Consider the following 17,955-nt stretch of genomic DNA (forward strand, 5'->3'; position numbering starts at 1 on the left):
CTATTTTAATATTAACTCTTTCTCTCCACTACAATGTGATAAATAATTACGGAGAGAAAGAGTTAATACATAAATAGGCCTACTATATATAAAAAATCGTAATTATTTCGTTTTAAGAAGAAAAAAAATAGATGGTAGTGTCGTAGTGACATTGGGTCTTACAGTTTGTTTTTTAGAAGCACTGGTGCAGCCGACACCTTTTTTTTTTCTTCTTTCTTTAAATAGGCCGGACAGTTTTAACAAAAATTAGATCTTAATTAGAAATTATTGCATTCAGACATTCACTTGTCACTTTGTGTTTCATTGGAGTTTGTACAAATGTTTCCTTGAAAATTCTTAGATGAATAATAATTGTTGTAATTAAAAGAAAATAAATGACTATAAATTTCTAATATATAAAATTGAAATTATTTGAATTTTAAAAAAAAAAAAATTTAACCTCGAGATTGCGGCGAATCGGACATGTGATATGTGGTTATTTTGTATTGTAGAGGCTTACACCCTAAATCTTGCTTGATCCAAAAGGGCCCTAAAGCACGCAGTTTTTGTTTTACTATCATTTTCAATCACCATATTCTTTCCGTTAGCTCTGTTAATACGTTAAATATAATGCTCACAGGGCTAAATTTATCCCTGACCCATGGCTCAATTCAAAATCTTTAACTGGTGATAAAATGAACTATATTTAAAAAGCATAATTTTATTTAAATCCAACATGTTATAGAGTACAGTGTATCTCCGCAGAGGCGTCGCCTGGGTAAGTGCCCCCCTCACACACACATAGTTACGCCATTGCAGCTCATTGTAATAATAATAAAAAAAAAAGAAAATGTCATAAGAAATAAGCTCATGTATTGAGACAAGAGGTTTTCTTATTAAATCTGATCTTATTTAGTCAATTGTGTATTGTTTTAGAGTCACTCCAAATTTGATGCTGTGAAGGGCTCAGATTAAGCTCGCGAATTCGGTTGATACATCGAATTAACGAATTCTGGCATAAAGTGATTAAAACATTAATGCTGGCAGCTTTTAAATTCACCACACCATCAGAAGCCTCATTAGTTTATTACCACACCAATGCCTAAACGTGTGGCAATCATTGGAGCCGGCTGTAGTGGACTGGTTGCCATCAAATGTTGCCTAGAAGCAGAGCTGGAACCCGTGTGCTTCGAATCTTCAGCAGACGTGGGAGGACTTTGGCGCTTTACCGAGGAGGTGAAGGACGTCAGAGGTTGCGTCATGGAGTCCACCGTTATCAACACCAGCAAGGAGATGATGTCATTCAGTGATTTCCCGGCCCCAAGGGATTTCCCAAACTTTATGCACCATTCTAAGGTGCTTGAGTATTTCGAACGCTATGCTGACAGGTGAGATACGTTGAAAATATAGGTAGAAACTTTACGAAAACAAATATGTAATACATTATATGAACTAGTGACCGAATTAAAGCCAAAACTATCAGTCAGCGTGTAAAATCAATAAAACATCCAGCTGTTGTTGTTTTTTTCTTCTGCGACCAAATTATGTTGTAATATTGACAAATGCAGTGGCGTAGCCCTTTGGGGGCTTGACCTCTTTGGGGACCCCTGCATTTTCGTAATATTTAATGTAAAAAAAACACTCATTTGGGTGACCCCCTCAAGTTGGTGCCGGGGTGATTTTCAAATTCTCCCCTTCCCTCTCCCCACTCTAGCTACGCCTCTGGACAAAAGACACATTAGAGCATGGAACATCCAGAAAAACCAAAGACTTAGAGTTTAATTGTCTACTTAACAAGCATGACTAGATTGACACATGGATGCTTGTAAATGTTTTGGATGTTCCTTGTGATGTCTACGATTGGACGAAAGTTCAACGAACGTCTTGAGGAACAGTCACAACTTATTCCTATTATCAGCACATTGTTTGGTCAACCTGCGTTTTGTTTCGAGACCGGTTAATCGGAAGACCGTTTAATCAGACCAGCCACATATTCAGACTGAATCCTCAAGTATTGAAACAAATATTTTTATACAGCCGAATCCGGTAAATCGGACCAGCAGAACCAAAACGATCGCGTTGCGGTGTGGTCCGATTAACTGGATTCGACTATATTTGACAAAACGCAGTGAGTAGCGAAGCAAAGGCGTTTTACATATGCAAACAAACTATTTAAGAATAATGGTTAGAATTTTTTGGGGGGGACGTCATTAATGGATGATTCCATAAAAAAATACTTTTAACAGAAAGTTTATTGTCCAAGAGTATCTATGTATTAGTGATTTGTATCTTTTAACTCCATCCTGCCATCTCTACTTCTTGGTCTACCTATGTCCTCCATGTTTGCTCTGGTCTACCACCTTTCTCTTCCCCTGTGGGTTCCAGTCTAGGGACCTTCTTGCATAGTTTTCTGCTGTTCTTCACACGGTGTGTCCATTCCAGCCCCATTTGAGCCTTTTGATTTCTTGTTCGATTAGAGTTTGCTGTAGTTTGTCATTTGTACAGGCAATCATAACATACATTTACTTATTCCTAAAGATTTCTTGACCTGGCTATTTTCATTGCAGATTTGATTTACTAAAGTTTATCAAGTTTAACCATGAAGTCATCTCGGTTACCCAACATCCCTCTCAGGACCGTGCCAGCCAGCAGGATAGTTGCAGTGTGGGGAAAGACACTGCCGAAGAAGCTGACAGCCCTATCAAAGAATCACGCAATGAGAGGGACACACCGAGAACCTGGAAACTCACTGTGTCGGACTCACTAACCAAACTGACCAGCGACCATTCTTTTGATTTTGTTTTGATATGTACTGGTCATCACGCTGAACCAAATGTACCTTACTTCCCAGGTAGTCTAGGAATAATACAATGTTAGGCTACGTCTTAAAATGTCCATAATATTCTCCTCCCAATTATTGTTTCGCCTTTTTTTTTTCATTCAATTCATTCAATTCCTACCATTAGCCCACACTGTTCATTGTCTAAGGAAGGGGGAAGCTGGTCTAACACTCAAGTAAAAAGTTGAATCATTTATTTCAAGCTAAAATTTTGCACATAAAAGTATGGCCTGATAGTTAAGTTGATAGAGCGTCGTGCAAATAAAATAAATGTCTTGGGTTCGATCTCCATACCGCCCAATATTTTCTCTTTATTATCAATGACCAATAAAATATGAATGTTCAGTTTGTTGAACAAAAAGTAGGATTTGATTTAAAAAAAAAAACAAAAAAATTGTTAGCCTACTTTAAAAAAAAAAAAACTAAAATTTTTTTTTTTTTCTTTTTAGGTCAGGGCATATTCGAAGGTAAAATTATTCACTCGCGTGATTTCAGGAAAGCTAGTGACGTCACTGGCTCACGCCATCTGGTGGTTGGAATTGGAAATTCAGGATGTGACATTGCAGTGGAACTCAGTCGCCGTGGGCAGGTAACAATGGTAGGCTCTAAGTCAGCTAAACTCAGTCGGTGTAGGCAGGTAACACTGGCAGGCCCTAAGTCAGCTAAACTCAGTCTTCGTAGGCAGGTAACACTGTCAGGCCCTAAGTCAACTAAACTCAGTCGGTGTAGGCAGGTAACACTGGCAGGCCCTAAGTCAACTAAACTCAGTCGGTGTAGGCAGGTAACACTGGCAGGCCCTAAGTCAACTAAACTCAGTCGGTGTAGGCAGGTAACACTGTCAGGCCCTAAGTCAACTAAACTCAGTCGGTGTAGGCAGGTAACACTGGCAGGCCCTAAGTCAACTAAACTCAGTCATCGTAGGCAGGTAACACTGGCAGGCCCTAAGTCAACTAAACTCAGTCATCGTAGGCAGGTAACACAGGCAGGCCCTAAGTCAGCTAACGTGGTTAGGTGTAGGCTAGAAACACGTGATCTTTGTTCTTTATTTGGAGATTAACTCTTAAGAATATCTTTGATTTTATTTTCTTGGTTTACTTTCGCCTTCATCTTAGGTCGTTTTATGCACTACTTTGTTCCCCTCTTCAGCGCCTTATCTAATCAGTAATGAACTTGAGAGCACTATTCAGCCTTTTGTCCTAGTATTCCGCAGGGACTATTTTGAGTCCAAATTCAATCCGATAGTTTGACTACAGACACTCTCATGATTGGTTATATTAGTATAACTGTTTATTTCCCTTGCATTCTATTTGGGTACTTGCATCCAAGTAAATCAAACGACTAACGTGGTTAAAATTAAAATCATAAGAGTCTTTAGTTCACTTTAACAACAGTCGTGTTAGGCTTTCTTGTCGTCTGCTGTCTCTTTAATGTCAGTTTACGTCACCACATTCACCTTTGGTTTCAAAGGTTGTCATGGCCAGGGGTGTCAATGGGGTTAAGCTCCCATTGTCTATAAAGTACTCCTAATGGCATGCGTCTCAAATAGCCTCTGACAACTAAGTCCAGCACCTGGCCTGCTCGTGTGGCTTAGATATTAAGCCCGGCGAAACTGCTCTTACTAACAGGTGAAGGGGTGAAGGCGGATACCTGGCGCCACAAAACCGGGAGCTTCGGGCAGATGGAGCTCGTCAGCCTAGTAAGGCAGTTCATCTAGGAGAGGGGTACTCTGACTTCAAACCCCCGCTGCCTTGCGGTACTGAGGCTTCAGGAGACAACCTCGAGGAGAAATCAGGAGTGAAGCCCCTTAGGCGTTGGGAGTATCAGCTACGAAATTCCCTCCGGCAGCTTCTGCAACTGAGTTGGTGCCAAATGTAATGCGATGCGTTCCTTTGGATCACATCAGCAAGGTCGAGAGAGGGATCATGACGCATGGGCCACCCATGACCCCTTTATCCAAGGCCCAGGAATGCGCCCCGGAGAGGAAACTCTGGTGCTGCTGCAAAGCGGCTAAAACAACACGGGAGACAACAGTTACGGGTTATAAGTCCAACTTGATTGGCGTAATGTATGGACGCCACGGGTTGTCTCTGACGGTGGGAGAGGTCTTCACGCCTCACTGATCAGCTACCGCCCGCCTCAACCTGGGCAGCCCCCAGTCAGTTAGGTGCTGATCCGCCACAGCCTGCCTGCTCTAATGGGTGCTTAGAGCTTAGTTTAAAACGACAAGTAGGCTGGAAACTTGCACCAAGCAACAAAAGAAGAAAAATTAAACTGAAAAAGAAAATCCCTGTCATGCGACTGGCCACTTGGAATGTCAGGACAATGTGTCCTGGTCTCACTGATGATCTAAGGCAGATCGACGATGCAAGGAAGACGGCAGTTATAAACAACGAGCTAAAAAGGCTACATATTGACATTGCAGCCCTGCAAGAAACCCGACTGGCCGAAAACGGCATGCTCCGCGAGACTGACTACACTTTCTTTTGGAAAGGGAAGGCACAGGATGAGACTCGAATACATGGTGTGGGCTTTGCTGTCAAGAACAGTCTTCTTCCCATGATAGTCCCTCCAGTTGGTGGCTCGGAACGGCTACTAAGCATAAGTATGATGACAGCATCTGGAAAAGTCACTCTAATTAGTGCCTATGCCCCCACACTATGCTCGCTTCAGGAGGACAAAGACAAGTTCTATCAAGACCTCAAAGAAGCCATTGCAAACATTCCTCAAAAAGAACATATGATCCTTCTAGGTGACTTCAATGCCAGAGTAGGATCAGATCACACTACCTGGCCAGACTGTCTTGGGCTTTTTGGAATCGGAAAGATGAATGAGAACGGACAAAGACTGCTTGAATTCTGCACATACCATAAGCTCTGCATTACCAACACATACTTCAGAACAAAGCCACAGCACTGTGTCTCATGGAGGCACCCTAGGTCTGGGCACTGGCACCAGCTGGATATGATACTGACACGAAAAAAGGACATTGGAAATATACTGCTGACACGTAGCTACCAAAGCGCGGATTGTGATACTGATCATACTTTAGTGTCCTGCCGGACAAGACTGCTGCCAACTAAGATCCACACTTCACAGGGAAAAAGAAAATCACGCCTGAATACTACTAGCACAAAAAATCCTGATCTTTGCACCGAATTTGAGAACAAATTAGAGGAAGCTTTTAAAAACTTCTCTGTGACTGAGGTAGAAAAAAGCTGGACGTTTATGCGTGATACAATCTACCAAACATCATCACTGGTCTTTGGAAACAAAACCAAGAAAAGCGAAGACTGGTTTGAAGCTAGTCTACCAGAAATGGAAACTGCCACTACGAACAAGAGAGCAGCCATGCTAATCTACAAGAAGGATCCCACCCCAAGTAACTTAAAAAGGCTCAGAGCTGCACGTAACAATGCCCAAAGAGTAGCGAGACAATGTGCTAACAAATACTGGCAGGAGCTATGCGAAGATATTCAATCTTGTGCCGACTGTGGTAACATAAGAGGACTATATGAGGGCATGAGAAAAGCCTTTGGACCTCACACCAGCAAGTGTGCTCCGCTCAAGTCAAAAGATGGCTCAATCATCAGCGATCGTGCGCTGCAAATGGAACGATGGGTAGAACACTATGCAGAACTCTACCAGATTGAAAACGCCATCTCACCAAATGCTGTTTCCAACTTCCCATCACTTCCAGTTTTGACGGAATTAGACGAAACGCCCTCAGTAAAGGAGCTGAGCATTGCCATTGACATGCTTGCACATGGGAAAACACCCGGAGGAGATGGCATTCCTGCTGAAGTAATTCAGGCTGGAAAACATGCCCTAATCAAACCACTCCATGAACTGCTAAGCTTGTGCTGGGAACAAGGAATGGTCCCCCAAGAATTGAAAGACTCCAACATTGTTACAATTTATAAAAATAAAGGCGACCGCTCTGATTGTAACAATTACAGAGGCATCTCACTGCTTAGCATAGTCGGAAAGGCTTTTGCTAGAGTATTACTAAAGCGATTACAGATCCTGGCAGATCGTGTTTATCCAGAGTCGCAGTGTGGCTTTAGGGCAGGTAGATCTACAACAGATATGATTTTCTCTCTGCGGCAGCTACAGGAGAAGAGCAGAGAACAAAAGCAGCCCCTCTTCATAGCTTTTATTGATTTGACCAAGGCCTTTGACCTTGTTAGCAGAAACGGTCTGTTTGCTGTACTAGAGAAAATCGGCTGCCCAAATAAGTTAAGAAAACTAGTGTCAGCTTTTCACGAAAATATGCAGGGTACCGTTCAGTTTGAAAGTTCTTCCTCCAGGCCATTCTCCATTAAGAGCGGTGTAAAACAAGGATGTGTACTGGCCCCTACACTATTTGGCATCTTCTTCTCAGTCGTACTATCCAGTGCTTTTAAATCCCTGGAAGACGGAATATACATCCATAGCAGATCCGATGGAAGGCTCTTTAACCTGGCACGTCTTAAAGCCAAAACGAAAAGGTGTCGTATCTTGATAAGGGAGCTGCTGTTTGCAGATGACGCGGCACTCGTATCTCACTCACAAGGAGGTCTACAGAAGCTAGTGAACGCCTTAGCAGCTGCTTGTCAAGAGTTTAGCCTTACTATAAGTCTCTCCAAGACCGAAATCCTGGCACAAGACGTCGCAGAAATACCTATAATACAAATTGGGAACCACACCCTTTCAGTGGTGCAGGAATTTACCTACTTGGGTTCAACAATTGTCAGTAACCTAGACTTAGACATCGAGCTGACAAAAAGGATAGGAAAAGCTACCACAGCATTGGCAAAACTCTCCAAGCGCGTCTGGGAAAATGGTAAATTGACCACAGCGACCAAAATCCTAGTCTACAACGCCTGTGTTGTGAGCACTCTCCTTTATGGCAGTGAAAGCTGGTCAACATACATGTACCAAGAGCACAGATTGAATAGTTTCCACTTGCGCTGCCTGAGACGCATAATGGGCATCTCTTGGAGGGACCATGTCTCCAATCAGGAAGTTTTGAGATTGGCCAATATGAACAGCATGTATGCTCTCCTGACACAAAGAAGATTACGCTGGCTCGGACATGTCACCCGAATGCCAGATGGTAGAATCCCGAAAGATATCTTATATGCTGAGCTTGTGGAAGGAGTCAGACCCAAGGGCCGCCCAAGACTAACATATAGAGATGTCTGCAAGCGAGACATGAGAGCCTCAGGCATCAGTGAAAGTATATGGGAAAACATAGCCAAAGACCGGAGTGCATGGAGACAGACTGTGCGTGCTGGGACAACCCTTGCTGAGAACAAAAGAATTGAAGCGGCTTTAATCAAGAGGGAAAAAAAGAAAGCTGCCCTGTCTGCTAACCCTAAATCAGAGGCATACACATGTACGAATTGTGGCAAAGTCTGCCGTTCTAGAATTGGCTTGATTAGCCACACCAGATTCTGCCCCGTCTCAAGATTAAGCCAAAACCAGTGACTCACTTGGGCGCATCCATTGCCTTTCGAGACAAAAGGAGACATAAATATATACGTCACCACATTCATAAAAGCATGCGCGCGCACAGATCCAGATCTGTTTCATCTTACATCAGAAAACATAGTCCCACACAAAAAGATACAACTTTAGGGTGAAACCACAATATGGTAATGAGATTATTGCGCCTTCTGTTTGATGTACGAAGTCAAATCTCTCTAATGTGGGAATTTATTTTAGATTTTTTAAACTGAAAATCACAAGCTTGGTTTTGGGTGGACTGGGAGCCATTGTGTACTTCGCTATAGGAATTGACAGTGCTCCTTATTGATTAACATGCACGACTAGATTGACACATGAAATGCATAGGACGTAATTATCTTTTTTAGCGGCCCCGAAATGGGAATAGACGCTACCCGACATGTAATAAGCACTGAACTAAAAGAAAGGGAGATTTTTTTTTTTTTAACGGAAATTTTTTTTTCCGCTGAGGCTTTGAATAAGAGATTGACCCTTTACAGAACAATTAGATCAAGTAGATAATCATTATATGACATCAGTTAGGCCAGGTTCACATGGAACCTTTCGTTCACTTTCACCTATCCATTGGTCTGCTGGACCGTTGGGGCACTACACAAGATCTGTCAAACTTCTTTCTCCATTCATCTCTGTCGTTTGCCTTTGATAGAATTTCATTCTGATATTCTTTCTGAAAATATTGAAACCTGCCTTTTTACCTGCCTGGGTGGACCACTTCGGGGGTCGATTTTGAGTTTGTATTTCCACACAAACTGTCTTTGTAACCTTGTTTTTAATTAACGTCTGTAATATATAAGATGCATAAAAATAATGCATGCAGCTATCTGGTTTTCTTCTACAAGATGATTTATTTTTTAATTTCACAAGATGCTTTTAAAAACGGTGCATGCTTTTTTTTTTTTAAAGTAACGTCTGTATTTTATAAGATAAGATATCAACAAATTAAAAAAAAAATCTCTTTAAAAAAATACAAAGAAAATACAAATTGAAGTTTTGGAGATCTTCGAACTCAATCACAATCATCTCCTTGTTGCTGAAATGTCTAGGAGGCTTATTCCTTTTTGATGGGCTTACGTCTCTTTTTGGGCTTCATGCCTTTTTTTTTTTTTTTTGGTTATTTCGGCCTCGTGCCGCTTTGTCTATCCGAAATTAATTGTTTCCAATTAATGTCGATGAGATTGAATTCCTAAAAATTCCACTGCCGTTGTTGAGTTTCGAACCCGTTCGCTCAGTGAACCAGTGTAGTAGAGTACAGAGCTGACGTTTTGATTTTTGATAATTCTTTGTGTACCTCCCCCCGCTACACCCACACAAGACAAAATCCTTGAAACTTTCCATATTTTAAAAACAATGCTGGTCAAAATGTTGTATGCATCTTTTCGCAGGTTTTCCTAAGTTCACGTCGAGGTACCTGGCTCATGCAGCGGCTGCAGCACCGCGGACTCCCCGCGGACGTCTCCTTCATGTCCAGACTGGTCTTCTCTACTGCCCTGAGTTTGCCGTACTGGCTTCTGGACTATCTGGCCGCTTGGTCACTCAACAAGCAGATAGATCATAAATTATATGGCTTGTGGTAGGCCAACTTTTATTTAATAGATTTTGTGTCTAGCGATAGAATTATATGCCATCTGAAAATTAAAGTGATACAAAGGCGTGTCTTCGAGTCCGAAAATTAAGGAGTGCAGTATTTCACGTGACTATGAAGTCCTAGCTGCAGGGCCGGAGTTAAGTAGGCTATATGGCGGCCCTAGGGCAGAATATATGTGAAGGCACCTACACTAGTTTGAAACCTTAAATAAAAAATCCACTTATTAATAAAAAATATTAATATCTAAAAGCACGCGCCATATTATCAAAGAACGAGAGAAGCCTACTTGTAAATTTAATTAAATTGTCTTTCGTTAAAAAAATATTTAATATGCGAATTTTAGTAACAAAAAGTAAATTTTTAGGGTTTACGAAATGTAGTAGGCTATATCCGGTGAACAATGGGAGCACACTCTAAGAGGACACTTTTAAACCACGACAGTGTTGTCAACTGTAAGATTTTAAGTATCGCGGTAAAATGCGGAAAAAAATGTAGCCTATAAAAGATAATGTAAAATTGCTTGTGGATTCCCATGGGCAGTGGCCCCATCTGCCATCCCTTAAATCCGGCCCTGCCTAGCTGTTATCTACATATTTGTCACATCAGCGCAGACATAACCCGATGTCTGCCGGTGGTCGGCTTAGGTTTTCTTTTCGCCGCCAACGTCTGTACTTCAATATTAATCTTGACACAAATGGTGAAAGTTTTGATTATAAGATCAATTAGTCGGTCTCTTCTGTTAGGCCATAGATTATTTAAACGTTGCTTCTCTCTTGAGATAGAGTTTTAAAAAGTGACGAGATGGATTTTTTTTCAGAAAAAAAAAGATTGACTCGCTTTATAGCAAGGCTTCGTCATGGCGTAACAGTTCATATAGTCCGAGGACTTACTAGAGATTCAACAAAGTATCCATTACAGCAGAGTTTCTTAAACTTTTACAAGTGACCGTCACTTGATCAAAAAATTGCGTTCGCTCAACTTTAGCCAGCAAAGATTTTAGATAGAGGGCGATGTAAGTTCCTGCATTCTGAACGCCATTCATTATCCTGGCGTCATTATTTCTCATAGTAAGAGTGCAAATTAAGTTAAAGGAATGGGACAATCAGATATTGTAGAGGGATTTTAATTGGCATTTCATGGGTTTGATCGTCCTCTGATCATTGTCGTGTTCAGAGCGACGTCCTCTAGCTGGCTGGTTTTGCTCACGCTAGCGATGTCAGCATAACAATGGTACGTAGTTCCTCTTTCCCCTTGCGATCTATCGGGCAGATGATGTAAAGGTTATCTGTTTCAGTGGCCAAGGGTTAACGAAGTTGTCAAGTGGCCAGCACAACGACCAACTCATGATCTGGGTGGACTCCAGACGCGCCCTAAAAATCCCGAAATTAAAAATCCCAGTCTTCACCAGGATTTGAACTTGTGACCCCTCGGTTCGAAAGCCAAGCGCTTTACCACTCAGCCACCGAGCATCCAACGCTGGCACGTTACTACTTATATACCAAAATATAAAGTTTTAATAATGCAGATTTTGTATGACCTTGGCCTTGAAATAATAATAAAAAAAAAAAAAGGTCGCGTCTTTCATCCAGTTTGATTAACGCTGCATTGAAGGCGTTTAGTTTCGTAAAACAAAGTTCGTGACTCAAACGTCACGTCCACTAAATAATAATAATAATTTAATTTATAAAGCGCTGTTAACAGACATGATGTAGGTTAAAGACGGTTTGATAACTTAACGAGAGCTAAAACAAGCAAAAGAAAAAAAAAAGATTGCTTTTTTTTTAAAGAAAGCTTGTCTAAGGGAAAGAACCACTAATTACTGCCATTCATCTGAATATAGAAGGGTTTAGCTCTCTTTCTGTCAGATAAAACAAAATTAATTAATTAGAACTAAATGATTAATTAACTGGTTAATTTTTGGATTTATTCTTTTATTGTTATCGACTATGAATTATTATTCAAAATTTCAATTTGATCCGAGAATAGGAAGTTGGAGAAAAAACGTGTCAAAATCACCAATAATTAATTAATTAATTGGTTAATCTTTTTGATCACTTTGATTTTTATGTCTTATCAGACACAATGAATAATAGTGCAAAGTTTCAACTTGATCTGAGAATGGGAAATGGGAGAAAAAATATTTTCAAACTGTTTACCAGACAGACAGACATACATAGTTAGTTGATATAAGCTTTGTAATGACAACTAATCTAAAAACGTTTTGAACAGATAGGCTTTAATGTTCTTCTTGAATGTTGTGTAGCATGGTCTGAGATTAGGAATTCCGGCACTGCCTGGATATGCAGTCAGTTAATCTCATCTCATAAGCATAGGCCGCAAACCATCTTCCTTCAGTTGCTTGGGCGAGTCTCTCTAATTGTCCCCACGATTTGCCCATCTAATTGGCACCTGCTTGTCAATCTCGGCGCCATGTATTTCTGAGTCGTCCCCTATTCCTCTTTCCTTGAGGGTTCCAGGTGAGGTATAGGATGCAGGCTTGCGGAGGGTGTGGCCTATCCATCGCTAGAGCCTCTGAAGGATATCTTCTTCAATGGGCTGCTGCTTTGTTCTTTGCCACACTTACTCGTGATCTAGTCTGGCCAGCTGATTATACGAATCTTTCTGAGGCAGGTGTTGATGAACAACGAGATGGTTCTCGAGATCTCTGCTCCATAAATTAGTATCAGTTCATCTAGGTCTATATAATTTTAAAGCAATATGTTTATAATGTAACCGATATGTTTATAGTTGTATGCTGTTGTTTCCAGCCCCCAGCATGGACCATTCGCCACCCACCCCACAGTCAATGACGAGCTACCCAATAGGATAGCCGCTGGCCAAGTCATCATCAAACCAAACATCGATTCCTTCACTTCCAACGGGGTTCGATTTGATGACGGCTCAACAGAAGACGGTAAATTCAGATTGAAGCCTATAATTACACAGACTTTACAGAGAGCACGCTGGGACAATAGGGTGACATAGAATACAGTTGGGGGGGGGGGGAGCGATTAATAGTAACCAGTGCTTTTTTGTAAAAAAAAAAAAATAGGTACCGGTACTCAGTGATAGATTGTCTAACTTTTAACTAGTAATAAATTAATAATAAACGTTAAAATACAAGAAAAGTAATAATTTTTTTCCCCCACATTGAAAAAGGTGCCTGTACGCCGTACCGGTGCGTACCGTCACAAAAAAATCACTGATTGTAACTATTAATGTGTTTTAAATTGATGTCTTGACTTTCGGCACTTTGTCCATCTGTTGTACTTTGATACTTTTGAATACAAGGTTTATTATACCAATGTTTGACTTTCTAACACCAAATTGAGCTTTAACATTTTTTTTTAAACTTCTGAAAATTTTATGGGAGGGGAGATATCATCAAAAATATCTTTTTTTTTTTTTTTAACTTTTTTTTAATCAGTTCAATTCTTATCTAATATATTACAGACGTTACTTTAAAAAAAGAAGATAATTAGGGCGCATTATTGTTGCCTTGAAAAAGTGGATCCTGTCTGATCTTGTGCACATATTACATTGAATCATTTTAAAAAATACATTCATGATTTTAATTTTTCTACATGGGTTATTTGTATGTAGATCTTGGTTTTAATCTAGTTCATTCAACAAAAGTCTTGATTTCTGAGGTTGGTAGAAAGAAATTCTGTTTTGGGCTTGGCATTCGGCTTACTCTGTATTTCATCTTCCAATCTGTGGGATTATTTCCCACGAGTTAACATTTTGGCGTTGAATGTATACTGTACTGTTTGTATGTGGATATTTGTTTTGCTGTTGAAATGTATTGATCATACCTTACAGATCTCAACTCTGTTATACTTGCCACTGGATACAGAGTCTGTTTCCCGTTCCTAGATCGTTCAGTTCTGAAAGTGAAAGGCAATCACATTGACCTCTACAAGTACATGTTCCCGCCAAGTTTGTGTCCTCCTACCTTGGCTGTGATAGGTTGCGTACAACCCACTGGCGCTCTGGCTCCTATCTCAGAGATGCAGTGTAGACTGGCAGTAAAAGTCTTCAAGGTAAGTCACCAATAGACTTTTAGTAACTCCCTTTCTTTCACAACTAACACAGAATGTGCTGTGCGACATAAAATGATATCTGATACCTATGTGCTACCTATTTATTGCAGTTTACGTGGGATGTCCAAACTAAAAACGGCAACATATTGACTGTCCAACCCTTACAATTTTCTTCTTAGCATTTTGTTTGTAATCTTTAAACGTTTTGTTGGCCATAGAGTTGTAACCTAACTTATTTTGAAACGTTGTTTCGACAGGGTGAAGTCACGTTGCCAAACCAGAAGGCCATGCTGCTAGAGATTGAGAGCAAAAGACGGTCCATGGCGAAAAGATACGTCAAATCTCAGCGTCACACATTCCAAGTGGATTACATCCCTTACATGGATGAATTAGCTCGTTTGATTGGCTGTCTCCCGCGATGGGGTAATTGAGACAGTTTTGATTTAAGTTTCATGTTAAGTGTATGTTTATGTAAAACATGGCGTAGCCAGGTTAACCCCCCCCCCCCCAAATGAAATCGGGGAGGGTCGGAACTTAATCACTGATTTTTCGCTTTGATTTTGTTTATTTTTGCTGAGATCTTAATACTAAACCATCACTTGCCCCAAAATTAGTATTAATTGACCTAAATCCATTTTTTAAAATCAAAATTTACTTGAAGGTCTACATTTATTTAGATCTAGAGTCTATATACTATTATAATAGATGTAGACCTACTATTTTAAGAGTGAATTCAATGGCTCAAGAAGCTTATTAATTATTGTATGTTAGTATATTTAATATCCCCCATATAGAGCCTCGTGTAGCCTGTCCAATCATAGCGTGTTTACATAGCGGTGTGCACGACACATGAATGGGACTATTAAAATGCATGTCAACATGAAAGCTATAGCGAACGAATGTATGAAAAATGCTTTAGAAACACAAAATGTGAGGGTTAATTTTAAAAAAAATAAGAAAGGAATGGACTTTATTTTGTATGTTAATGTGTTAAAGTATAAAGTAGATCTTTTCTCTTTAAATTAGATCTAGAAATGGAGTTAGATCTAGACTGTCTAGAGTCTCTACACGTAGATGTCGGCTTCGATAGATGAGTGGGATTATAAAGTACGTCAGTACTTCTAAATTCGCAGATATAAGGAACGAATTTATGTAAAAATGTTTTTGAAAGACAAATTTAAAGCTTAATTTTATTAAATAATGAAATCAATAGACTATATTTTGTAATTTTCATGCGTCAAAGTAAAAAACTATCTGTGCAAAGTGTAGTTTTAAAATTAGATCTAGATGCTTTATAACTTCTCTCATGTAAACTTGATAAACATGGCCTAGATCCATAAAATGTGAATACTTTCATAGAGTTGGGCAACTTTTTTTTGTTGAGGGTCTTAAGTTTGTTTTAGAGCTACTACAGTTAGTACCCAAGGAACATTTATGCCAAGTTTTATCAAGATTGGTCAAACGGTTTTGATTTCTATTCGTAACATACATACATACATACATACATACATACATACATACATACATACATACATACATACATACATACATACATACATACATAGGCCTACATACGCCTTACTTTCTACTTTATAGTATAAGATTGTGTTACTGAGGTTCTCACATCAGACTGCAATCTCTATGGACTTGAGTCTACTATCCTTTTCTACCATCTAATAGGAGGGTTTTAGCTAAGGCATAACAATCTAAATTTCTGAAATGACAAATGACGCATACAAATACTAAGAAACTAAATTTTGATAGGCTAGCCAACAGTTAGTTCGTTATTTGTAAGAGAATGATCACACATTTACTTTGTTTATTTAAATAAAATATTTAACTTTTTTTTTTTTCATGTCAATTTCAAGGTCGTTTGTTTCTTTCTGATCCGCGGCTGGCTTTAACTTGTGTGTTTGGGCCATGCACAGCGTACCAGTACCGGCTGTACGGACCGAACAGCTGGCCAGGAGCCAGAGAGGCTATCCTTCACCAAATGGAGAGAGTCCGGTGGCCGTTCAATCCAAGACACGGAGACCAGCAACAAGAGACAGATGTCAACGTCATCATTCTGAGTCTCCTACTTCTGTCATTGGCCTGTTGTCTCCTCTTCGTGTTTGTTCCCTAATAAAAGTACCCTAAGCCTGCAGCGTGAACACAGCGAATTCATTGGTTAGGTCTAGCTGCTATAAGTAGGTCAATGTTATAAATAGATCAAAGACGGCGACAATAATTGGTATTTAAATAAAAACGTAGCCAAATCATAAGATGTATAATAACATTAAATTAGAACTATGTTCTGTAACATAAAAAATACTTTAAACAAAAATATACATACTATAGTGCAATTATTTTGTACGTAATTAATGAATGTTAGATTTAAAAAAAAAAGGATTTTTAACCCCGATCAATTCTCTCCCCCACCCCCCACCCCTGGGAGAACAAATCCTGGTTAATCGAATGTGTAGATCTACTACAAGTAGTGTTTGTTGTAAATATTCTACTGATATGCCTTTCAATTTCAAGTTAGAAGACGATGCGCAAATATGTTAGTGAACATTTATTTTTTATTGAACTCTTGAATAGTACCGGTATAAGAAAAAAGTTTTTTTTTTTTTCAAATATTTTTCTTCTGTTTTAATCAGTGTTATAATAAATCTGTTTTAATTGTGAAGGACGCTTTAAAAAAAAATAAATTTGTAACTGATTTATAAATATGTTAGTCTCGATGATTTCACTTCTGCTTCTATCTCCAGACACTCACACACAAATCTACACCAGAAATGGTCTGGAAATTTAATGTGTTTATTTAAAAAGTTTCCGGAAGTGTTCCTGTGTTTGTTGTTGCATGCAAATTTATCAGGTCACCAAGGGTTATTTTGTTTGTTTTTTAGCAGTTAAAGTTAATCCCAGTAATCTGCTCTTTGTTTACTTACTTAAAACCGACCGTGCAGTAAGTACATTGCTTCTCACCTTGCTGAGGCTATGATCCGTGTACCCGTATGCGGAGCGAACACATAGGTGGAAATCAACTGTCTCTTCTTGCTCATCTGAACAGGTCCATATCCAGTGTTGAACAGTGTGCACCCTAAGTGCCTGTCCAGGGTCAGAGTTATTACAATATGAATCTAGAATTACTACAATGTATTAACCACACAACATGTACAGTCTTCTCAAAATGTGATTGTAATGTAGTACAGGAACATTACTCGAATTATTACTGAAAACAAATGATCAATTTGGGATGTTCACATCAAGGCAATTGAAATGTGTCATCAAACTTGTAACATTTCTTTTCTTGGGTGTTTCTAAAGCTGGTAGTCACACAGACAATTTTTTTTTCTCCTGCGTAAATCCTAGGAAAATAAGTTTATTGTGAAGTCACTAACCATTCCTACAACTGGGAGAAAAAAAAATCACACTGGATTTGGCAAGAATTAACAAGAGGTCCTGGAACTCAGAGGGTGAACAATCCAGAAATAGGACAAAGGTTGATCAGTTAAAAAGTATGCCATTTGATAAACATTTTCAAGTACAAAAATCTACAGTATTTTAGGGCTCCATATTTGTTCTAATGAAACATTCCACCAACCAAGTATTGGTACATTACTCTCCATTGGAATATTGGGAATAAACGTCGGAAAGCTTTGAAAAGTTGTTGACATTGACATATGGCAGAAAATTTGTATAGAAGTTTAAGGTTGGGATATTAATGCATGAAACATTTTGTTAAGATCTTAAATAATTTGAACATTATTTCAAGCATATGTAACAAAATGTATTATTAGATTAATGTTTTAAATTTGTTTATTATTTTATACATCTTACTTGGTCATAGAAAATATTGCTTTTTGTACAATCACAAGTGACCATTAATTTGGTCATTGCTTCAACTTCTTTAAATAAAAAAAAAACAAACTTTTTTTGTGTCCTGTAGGCTAATGTTCCAAGTGTGAATAGTTCAAAGAAATAAGACAAAGACCTTAGTTCAAAGAAATAAGACC

General features: G+C 39.2%; 1 protein-coding gene across 1 annotated transcript; it reads left to right on the forward strand.

The window, feature by feature from the left end:
- Window positions 1-280: 280 nt before the first annotated feature.
- LOC129922495 (flavin-containing monooxygenase 5-like) lies at window positions 281-17,845 on the forward strand. Its single transcript, XM_056008940.1, has 9 exons — window positions 281-308; window positions 916-1,367; window positions 2,547-2,830; window positions 3,268-3,407; window positions 9,709-9,896; window positions 12,680-12,825; window positions 13,734-13,954; window positions 14,212-14,377; window positions 15,823-17,845. Exons 2-9 carry the CDS (start codon window positions 1,078-1,080, stop codon window positions 16,077-16,079), a joined length of 1,692 nt encoding a protein of 563 aa, XP_055864915.1. The 5' UTR covers window positions 281-308; window positions 916-1,077; the 3' UTR covers window positions 16,080-17,845.
- The last annotated feature ends 110 nt before the right edge of the window (window positions 17,846-17,955 follow it).

This window comes from Biomphalaria glabrata, chromosome 13 (genome assembly GCF_947242115.1).
Source record: "Biomphalaria glabrata chromosome 13, xgBioGlab47.1, whole genome shotgun sequence".
Taxonomy (NCBI): domain Eukaryota; kingdom Metazoa; phylum Mollusca; class Gastropoda; family Planorbidae; genus Biomphalaria; species Biomphalaria glabrata.